Consider the following 9,902-nt stretch of genomic DNA (forward strand, 5'->3'; position numbering starts at 1 on the left):
TTTGATTAAAAAGTCAGTGTGTTATAATACCTTCTGAAACTTGTGTAAACTTATAGAAATTGATGTTTATATTGTTACCATTCTACTTTTGCTTTTTCAATATGTATGGTATTAATCGGAAGTCCATCAAATTGCTAGCCTATGAATTCAATTTTTTATCAAGTAAGATGCAAGTAGCGGACGCTAAAAGGTGACCGCAAGGTCTTCATGTTCATTACTAATGGCTGCCTACAAGCACGAGTGGATATAACTTCTGGTACTTGTTTCCTTAATATTTACGATCTCATTTATCGTGCTTCGTTTTTCTCGATTTTTATTTTTGGTGCTACGTTTTTGCGATTTTTACTTCACGTGTTTCCGTGTTCAGTACCCCCCTTTACCACCCTCAAAATTGTTTGCCACATGTTGACATAATTAAATCGTTGTTAATAAAATGTGATCGTAAACAGCATTCTTATCCGGATTTTAAAACGTTTTGACAACAAACTATGAAAAATTATAGTTGCCTTAATCGGTGACAGAAACTTTTCCGGAAATATCGATTTTTATTTTATTTTCCTGAATTGGGAATTAATTTTCATGTACATTTTTTTGGGGCCGCTGGCCTATTTAAGGGCCGCTAAGCGGCCCTAAACTATATAGTGGAATCATCCCTGACATGACATATACAACGGTTGAGGATGAACACGGATGCGGCCACTTTCATTTTTGACAAAAACCATCTGAAAAGTGACATTTTTTTGCCATATATGTCATAGGTTTTTCATACTTAAGCTTGAATCGGAGCGTTTTTAATGAGTTAATCAGTTAAAATCTTCCACCTAAACTAATTGAATCAACTAAAATAGACACTCAAGTGTTTAAAAAGTGTCAAAAATCTTTCGTCAGATGAACCTGCAATATGAGACCAAAATCGCCCCTTACTTTGTAGAGGGGTCTAAATACTGCACAAACAACATTTTCCAAATGACAAAAAAAAAGAACATTTATATTTTAACAAAACGCATTTGACTAACAAGTCTAACAACTGATGTTCTTAAACCCGGCTGACTGCCATTGACGATTGCCAAATAAATTGATTACGAGATGTAACAACGTGGATCTTTAATAAATATTGATTTAATACCTGGGAAATAGAAATCTATAAACTTGCGGCAAAGATGGTTAACCACAAACATGAGGTGTTAAAAATTGTACACCATATCCGGATTTCGACAATGTCTCTTCAGTGATCGAAAAGTAGTTGGAAGGCCATACAATTTACCTTAATTTATGATAGACTTGAATTGTAAGAGTCGAAATAGGATTATATAAACCGGAAGGGAAATATGATTTACAAGCCTAAACGAAATACATGTAGATATAAACTTGCAAGTCTAAATTTAAAACAACGTTCAAACCTATATACTATCAATCATTCTTATAGATATGTAGACGAGCAGGATTTTTACTGTCTTTTTAATTAGTGGTTAATAGAGATCAAAACCCTTTGAAAAATTTCTTTTTTTTTTAATCATTTACTAGAAAAGAATATTGTTGTATGAACATATTCAAGTACTTAACAATTGCTTACTCACGTCTGTAGGGTTTCTTGTTAATGAGCATTTATTAGCTTTCTTTCATAGACCTTTCTGTGATTAAAATGAAATGCCAAATTACAACATCGGGAACGGAGCAATGAAGGAAAATGAGAGAGAAAGGCAAATTAGTTCACCAACCCTCTTATAACAATTTTAAGAGAAAGGAACACTTAACATGCTGAATATTAAAAAAAGAAAATACCCCAAGAAAATTCAAATCGGAAAGTCTCCTAAATGGCAAAATCAAAAGCTCAAATATATCAAACGAAAGGAAAACAACCGTCAAATTCGGATTTCTGACATACATGTAGTACAGACATTTCCGTATGCGTAGAAAATGGTGGAACCAGTTGCATCTTAAGTATGTTTTAAATGCAACGTTTACTGAGTTTGAACGTCCCTCTGGTATCTTTCGTCCCTCTTTTACTATCACACAACTTTTCTGGTACTAAAATATGTAAGACTGCTTTTAATAGCATTTCGCTATTGAGTTGTGATTGTCTATTATATTAGACAATAATGATCCACCAAATCGTGATGGTCACCATACAGCATAGGTCGTGTCGATTTCAGTTGTTTTTCTCGTAACTTTGTTAGAGTAGTTGTTTGCGTAAGGAGCAGACCCTATTTACTATGATAACACTGATGTCTTTTCAAAAGTTAATTTTATCTAAAATTAAGATATTTATGCATAAAAAGAGATGTGAGGTACAAACCAATAAGAATGCAACACAGCGACTTAAGTTTCCAAATAACATAAACCGATCGAGGTTTTTTTTTCTTGAAAGAATGCGTCCTTGCATTGCCTTCCAACGCGTCGTAATTATTTTGACTAACAAATTATCAACCATTTGCTTTAGTGTTCCTAAAATGCACACAATGTATAGAGTATGTATTTTAGGCTCTTTAAAGAATAAAATAGTTTGGATAACTGGGTCATCTAGTGGTATCGGCGAATGTTTAGCGTATGAATTGTCTAAAGTGGGATGCAAACTGATTCTATCTGCTCGGCGAAAAGACGAATTAGAGCGAGTCAGAGGACAATGTATTGGTAAGGTTTAAATGTCAATTGTATAGGACAAGAAGTAGAAGGTTAGTGATACAGTTGAGCAACTATTTGGAGAAGTCTTTTAACCATATTATTTCTTTCGATTTTGTAAAGCTTTTTACAGTAAATATTGGCATGAAAACATCATATGTTTAATTTAAAAGCCAAACAGGGCGATGGACTGGATATATAGAATACACTTCTCCCATCGGTAAACTCCTGAAGTCCGTTTGATTATTGGGGATGTAAAAATACGCAGCCACGTTCGAATTACAAATAAAAAGATTTAACACAACATATTACTTGCATAAACATAGCAAATCAACTCAATATTCAAGACACAAATTATAGCTCGTCCTACGTGTAAATAAAACTGAAGCACATCTCAATCTTTAAACAAGCTCATTATTAAAAGCTAAATTAAAGAACAAAGCGACACATTAATTGAACGCATAACTATTATATAAGGCACAGTTTTAAATCAAACGTATATGTATTGCATCCACAAAAGATTGTCGATCAACAGAAAACCGTTTTTTTGTTTTTTTTGTTACGATACAATTATCACAATTTTTATATCAAACTTCGTGTTTTATACTTACATGTTTTTACATTAAATCTTTAGAGAAATGGGGTGTGAAGGCGGATGATATCTTAGTGTTACCGTTAGATATGGTAGAATTTGATACTCATGCAGCAGCTGTCGAGAAAGTCATTAATAAATTTGGGCAAGTGAGTGAAATGTATTAATTTTCAAAATATTTACATCCACACCCATACGTACATTGTTTAAGATCTTACATCGCGTATTTAAGTTGCGTTTATTATGTGGTTTGTATTGCTCTTTTGTTTATAAACTTTTCTTATTTTATTTTGTTTTAATGCTGTTTTTCTGTTTTGTTTATCTGAACACGTTTCAGTATATTTTTGTAGATTTTCAGTTGTGTTTATTAATTCTATCACTGTATGCTGACCGCCCAGTGACAAACATGCCATGATGACGAGAACAATTATTGCAAAGGGAAGGTTTTGCAAAGAGAATCTACTAGAATAAACGGTGAAATGAGTGTGTAATGGATAAGGGAAATCAATTGTGCCATTCAACAGGTCACATACGGACCGTTGCACCTTCACTACGCATCGATTTTAATGCTCCAATTCCAACTGGACGTAACTATGTATTCATACATCAATCATATCCTAATTTAATGAAAAAATAGCTACCGACAATGACGGCCATGTTTCTATACTTCAGTTATCTATAAGAGTTCGTTCTTTGTTCTTTCGTCACACTTCTGTGCATACCATAGCGAGAAAAACTATTGTACAGAGGTGACTATTAGGCTAACAATTGTTATGACAAAAGTTATGCCACACTTACTTTCATACATTACTGTGAATTACTATACTACTTATTGTTTTATATCAGACATTTATTATGACCACAACGGTTTTAGTGAACAAATAATTTTAACTTTAACAGAAGTCATGGTGATGTGGTGAACACAACAACTGTTTCTATTATGTATAAAAAAAGATGTGGTATGATTGCCAATGAGGCCAATAATCAACTCTTCGCAAGGGACCAAATGACAAAGAAATTAACAACTATAGGTAACCGTACAGCCTTCGACAATGAGTAAAACCCATACCACATATTCAGCTATAAAACTCCCTGAAATGACAAATGTAAAACAGTTCAAACGAGAGAACTAACGGCCTAGCTCATGTACAAAAAATGAGCAAAATACAAATATGTAACACATCAACAAAAGACAGCCACCGAATTACAGTGCTTGTTCGAACAAAAAGGATTTTCCTTTTCGACAATTGACGTATACTTTAGAGATGATTTTGAAAGGACCTGTGTTTCAGAATCGTTTACACTTTGTTTCTCATGATTGATATGACGGTCAACAACAATGGGCGACCGCTGGGTTTTTTAATCGTTTCCTTTTTTTTCGGTAGTTTGACATTTTAGTCAACAATGCTGGACGATCACAGAGAGCCGAATGGATAAAGACATCATTAGAAGTGGACCAACAAGTTTTGAATGTAAATGTACTTGGAGTGCTCTCCCTTACAAAGCTTGTTTTACCGTACATGATCAAAAGGAATGAAGGACATATTGTAAACATGAGCAGTATTGCTGGGAAAATAGGTACATTCACAATACAATTTTCAAACGATGGATGAAACAAAATTAAAACAATTTAAATTACATTAAATTTATTGTTTAAAGTTTATTTTACTGATTTATTGTATGGACACTTTTTTTAAATGTTTGAACATTATATGTCTTCATTAGCTTATAGCTAAAAGAACATTTCTGGATTTACTTTTGCTGATAACCGAGCTTGGAAAAAAAATTGATAGCAAATTGAATATGTAATGGCAATTTCTAATAACCTTAACGACTAATTTAAAAAAATATTTGTTAGGATTTTACAATTTTTAAATGTTACCAAAAATATTAAAAGCTGTTACAAAATTTGATACTTAGTGAGCCATGACTATAAACATGCAGCTGAAAATTGACGCCATGATTTTAAAATGTAAAAAGGTATAACAAAAATACTGAACTCCAATTGAGCACTTAATGTGAAAATGATATTTTGACATTCATTCAAAAAGCCAACAGCTTACCTAAGCATTGGGATGCAAAATCTTTCTAAAATAAGTTTTTGGAATCTTTGAAAATGTACATACTCTGAAAAATATGATTTATAAGGGAAGTTTTATCTCATAACTATTGTTCATTACAATATATGTATATAGAGCTTGTACGAAACATATTGAATGAAATCTGAAGAATCATTGATTACCGTTTCCATTTTACAGGGGCGCCGTTTTCTGGATCTTACACTGGAGCTAAACATGCAATTCAGGTAATTAATTCCATATCTACTCAAATGAGGTATCTATTTGCCTGTTTTGCTTTGATACATTTTTTTTTTTTATTTTAGTAGCTCTAAAAAGTATCTGTAATCCAAATGTGTTTGTACTCTTATATAATAGACAAAAAACACCATGATAGTGTTAAAATGTCTTTTTTATTTAAAGTCGTTTCTGATAAAGATATGCAAAAATTATCTTGATTATTTTTCTGACTCTAAATAATTTGTTCAATTCATCAATTTAATACATTTTACAGGGTTGGTTTGATGCCTTGAGAATTGAGGTTCTAGAAAACAACATAGCAGTCACAAATCTGTGCCCAGGACCAGTATTTTCAAATCTTTTGGATATTGCTTTCGTAGGGGAAGCTGGAAAGGTAAATATAATTATTGTTCACTGATTAATACTCCCTGTAACCTTTCGAGCTTTTGAATTTTACATTTTATTTTCTGCGTGTGAAATGAGAACATGGAGTTAATTGACACTGTATATTGTTATGTTATATATTATAAACACTGGGCTGAAGTGTGGCTTTAAAAAACTTAATACTAATATTTAAGAGGCAACATTTAAATTGCTTGACATTTGATCACATGATGTTACTGTGTTTACACAAATGTGTTATTTTTCTTTTCAAATCACACTGTTTTTTCAAAAAGGTATTTGCCATTGTACAAAACTCTGGAAATATATATACAAACATTTTGAGTTATACGTCAACGGGTAGAACAAAAGACATACAGAGGACAGCGCAAAGTTTTCAACAAAATATTGACCCAATTATCGAAGTCACAATATTAAACATCATTGCATTGTAAAATATGTCTTTTAATTGGCCAATGATTGATTGTCCTATTTTTGCTACACATTTCATGTTTAACATTCTAAGTTATTTACAGTTCTGAGTATGTGTAGATGATACAAACACAGGTTAATTCGTATATAATTCAACATTAAACAATCTGTATTTTATTTGCTGTATAATTGTTATATGTTGTGTCAGAATTACTTTTGTGACCTGTAGGGGAACATTGATATGATCTACAAGCTTAACATTTATCATACTGATAAATAGGTACTGAAGCAGAAAATGGAGCCTACTGACAAACGGATGAAAACAACACGTTGTGCAGAATTAAGTGCCATAGCAATAGCCAATAAACTTGATGAATGCTGGATTGCCTTGAATCCTGTCCTTTTTCTTACATATGCAAATCAATACTCCCCAGTGTTGGGGAAATTGTGAGTATACTATTGGAATCTTGGAAGATGCTTTGTAGGAAAAAACATCACATGCACTATAACATAATTCAAAGATTAAACACTGAAACCAAGGATATTCCAACAATTCACGGAATTTGATGCGACTGTCCTACAAGCGAGAGGAAAAGCTAGCTATAAAACCAGTTTTAATCCACGATTTCCTACATAAAAGAATGCCTGTACCAAATCACCAATTCGTTTGTTGTGTTTGAGCTTTTGATTTTGTCATTTGATTGCAGACTTTCCATGTTGAGTTTTCCTCGGAGTTCGTTTTTTTGTTATTTTATTTTTTTTCACATGATCACAAGTCCATGTTCACTGAACAGTACAATCTTGGTCAAAACACTCAATTTGGCATATACCTCAATATCAAACAGTTAACTTGATAATGAACATGTGTACAAAGTTTCTTGTTGCTGTGACTTCACAGTACCTTCATCGTTACATTTCTATGATTTGTGAGCTGTGAGAGCTGCGTCAATACTCTTACTTTGTATATATATGTTAAAAAGTTTACTTCATAATGAACATAACACTTGAAATTCAAGATGATCTGATTTACCTTGATAAAAAAAACTTTAAACTGATATTGACTGATGGAAGGCACAGACCGAAAAAAACAATCCCCCATCAACAAGTATAGCTATGAGCATTATAATACACACACTGTTCCTAGCTGCTAGAAAAGTGGTATGGTTTTAATTTGTGTTATAAAAAAATCAAGATTAACGAAGTAAGCCTTTTTTATGTATATATGTGTAGGTTAAGATGCAGCTTATGATTACATTTTAATGAAGCTATCTAAAGGATATTTATTCATGTTTAATCTCGTATATTTGATTTAAGAAAATGCTGTCCAACTACATAAGGCATTTTTACATTTCAAACGTAAGTCTAATTTCAAAATCGACCTTCTCGTAACCTTTTTTTTTATATAAGAAAAACACGCATGTCTACCTTTCTCCAATGCGTTCCCTGGAAGAAAACAGATATGAATTTGGGCAGCTCGTATCGAGTTATAGTTCCATTTCTGCTTCCTGAATCAACCTTTAGGAAACTGTTTACACACAACTAATTCTGCAGATTTTATTCCTATTGATAATTTTCAATCTTAAAATCTTAAATGATTTAAACTTGCATATAGTTATGAGTAAATACAAATTCCTTATATAATGTAATCAAATATATAAGTGACAAACTTTCTTTCTTTTTAGTGTATCTTCTAGTTTCATGTATGAATTTATTGTAGAATTAGGTTTTGTTCAATTTATTTATTTTCTTGACTTTTACTTTGTCATATTTATTTTTTAGTGTTGGAAAAAAGTTTGGTTTGAAAATAATGAAGAGATTGAGAGAAGGTCGTTAATGAAGAGATTGAGAGAAGGTCGTTAAATAGAAGAAATGTGCTCGTTATGGTTCTGTTTAGAATCTGTTTATTTCTACAGAAACATACAATTCTTGAAAGACTTCAAATTATTTATAAGGGTTATTTCATATTTTTGTATTTATTCTATAAAATGCATATTAAAAAAAGAAAATTTGAAATTACCTATTCAAGGATTATTGTGAATCAGATGCGGAAATAGAAATATTCCAAAGATCTGTTAGCGTACATGAAATCTAAGTGTCTTTCCTTTTGCAATACCCAAAAAGTAAAGGCAATATTACGTAAACAAAAACCGAGAAATACTTATATAAGATGAAAACAACAGAAAAACAAAAACAATGAAATACAGCAAAAACAAACGCCAACATACATATGCCTTACTTGGTGCTTAGAAAAATTGTAGTTTGAATCTGGTTTTAAAACATGTTGAACGCATCTTTCCAATTGGACTTGAAATAACGAATTCAAAAGGTTATTAGGTCAGCCTCATGTCTTGACTTACTTAATAATAAAATTGACAATAAGGGTCGGTTTAGAACAAACATTTGCAACCTGATGGACGAGGTAAGCCTTCCAATTATGAACTTTCCATTTATTTGAAGCACATTTTAGCATCTCCAAGTTGAAACGATATTTCAGAGCGGGTTTCCTACAATGAGTTTCTGGTTTCAATGAAACTACTTAATTAAGTGTCCCCAAAAAAGTGTATAACGTTATTTTTATAAACTATTTGTTACAGAAGTAATTGCCTCAAATAATTTCATCTATTCCACCAAATATCAAGGAAGAGTTAAATGAATAATTCATATTTCAACTAGTATTTGCGTCAGATTACCTGTGATATCCTCCAGCTATACAATCCTGTTCTCATTTTCTTGTTTATGATAGCATGTGACTAAACCACGGAGGTTTACTGGCACTAAACACCAATACGGTTGAAACTGGCCGAGAAGATGCAAGTGTATCTCTGAGTTTGTTTTGAGAATTTTGTATGGATATTGCATTAGTGTTCGGTGCTTAATTTTGGAGTATTGTATTTCTTATTAGCTTAGTTTTCATTGTTCTCTGTATTTTATGTATTTTTCTTGGCTAAAACAGTCTTACATTTCAAAACTTTTCCGTTATACTTTATACCTTCAGGGTCTTATGGACCGATGGTTTATGAATTTGTTGATGTCTTAAGTGTTTTACAATATATTTCAACAATTTTGATGCTTTATCAAAGAATATGATTGTCAACGGATGATATCAGGAGTATCGTTAATCGTCCCTGGTTTTCAGTAGATTTGAAAAGCCAATTCTCACGTACGAAATATTTCTAATGAATTCCAAGAATTCCCTTAAACATTATAAGTGCAATTCTTACGCAAAACATTGTTCTTGTTAACATTGTGAGACAAAAGACAATCTCTCATCAACATCCGATGTTGTGTTTCCCTGTAAGGGCAGAGGATATCGTGGCAAACAATAACACCTGATTTTAGTTAGATTGAGACATAAGGATTAACGGATTGGATAAATAAACTAGAGGCTCTAAAGAGCCTGTGTCGCTCACCTTGGTCTATGTGAATATTAAACAAAGGAAGCAGATGGATTCATGACAAAATTGTGTTTTGGTGATGGTGATGTGTTTGTACGTCTTACTTTACTGAACATTCTTGCTGCTTACAGTTATTTTTATCTATAATGAACTTGGCCCAGTAGTTTCAGCGGAAAATGTTGGTAA

At 32.2% G+C, this 9,902-nt stretch overlaps 1 protein-coding gene across 1 annotated transcript; it reads left to right on the forward strand.

Annotated features, from left to right (window-relative positions):
• Positions 1 to 2,444: 2,444 nt before the first annotated feature.
• LOC139484854 (dehydrogenase/reductase SDR family member 7-like) lies at positions 2,445 to 8,341 on the forward strand. The gene is made up of 7 exons (XM_071268852.1): positions 2,445 to 2,631; positions 3,254 to 3,360; positions 4,597 to 4,789; positions 5,470 to 5,516; positions 5,783 to 5,902; positions 6,602 to 6,768; positions 8,101 to 8,341. Exons 1-7 carry the CDS (start codon positions 2,451 to 2,453, stop codon positions 8,153 to 8,155), a joined length of 870 nt encoding a protein of 289 aa, XP_071124953.1. The 5' UTR covers positions 2,445 to 2,450; the 3' UTR covers positions 8,156 to 8,341.
• Positions 8,342 to 9,902: the final 1,561 nt, after the last annotated feature.

The sequence above is a fragment of the Mytilus edulis genome, chromosome 8, assembly GCF_963676685.1.
Source record: "Mytilus edulis chromosome 8, xbMytEdul2.2, whole genome shotgun sequence".
Classification (NCBI taxonomy): Eukaryota; Metazoa; Mollusca; class Bivalvia; order Mytilida; family Mytilidae; genus Mytilus; species Mytilus edulis.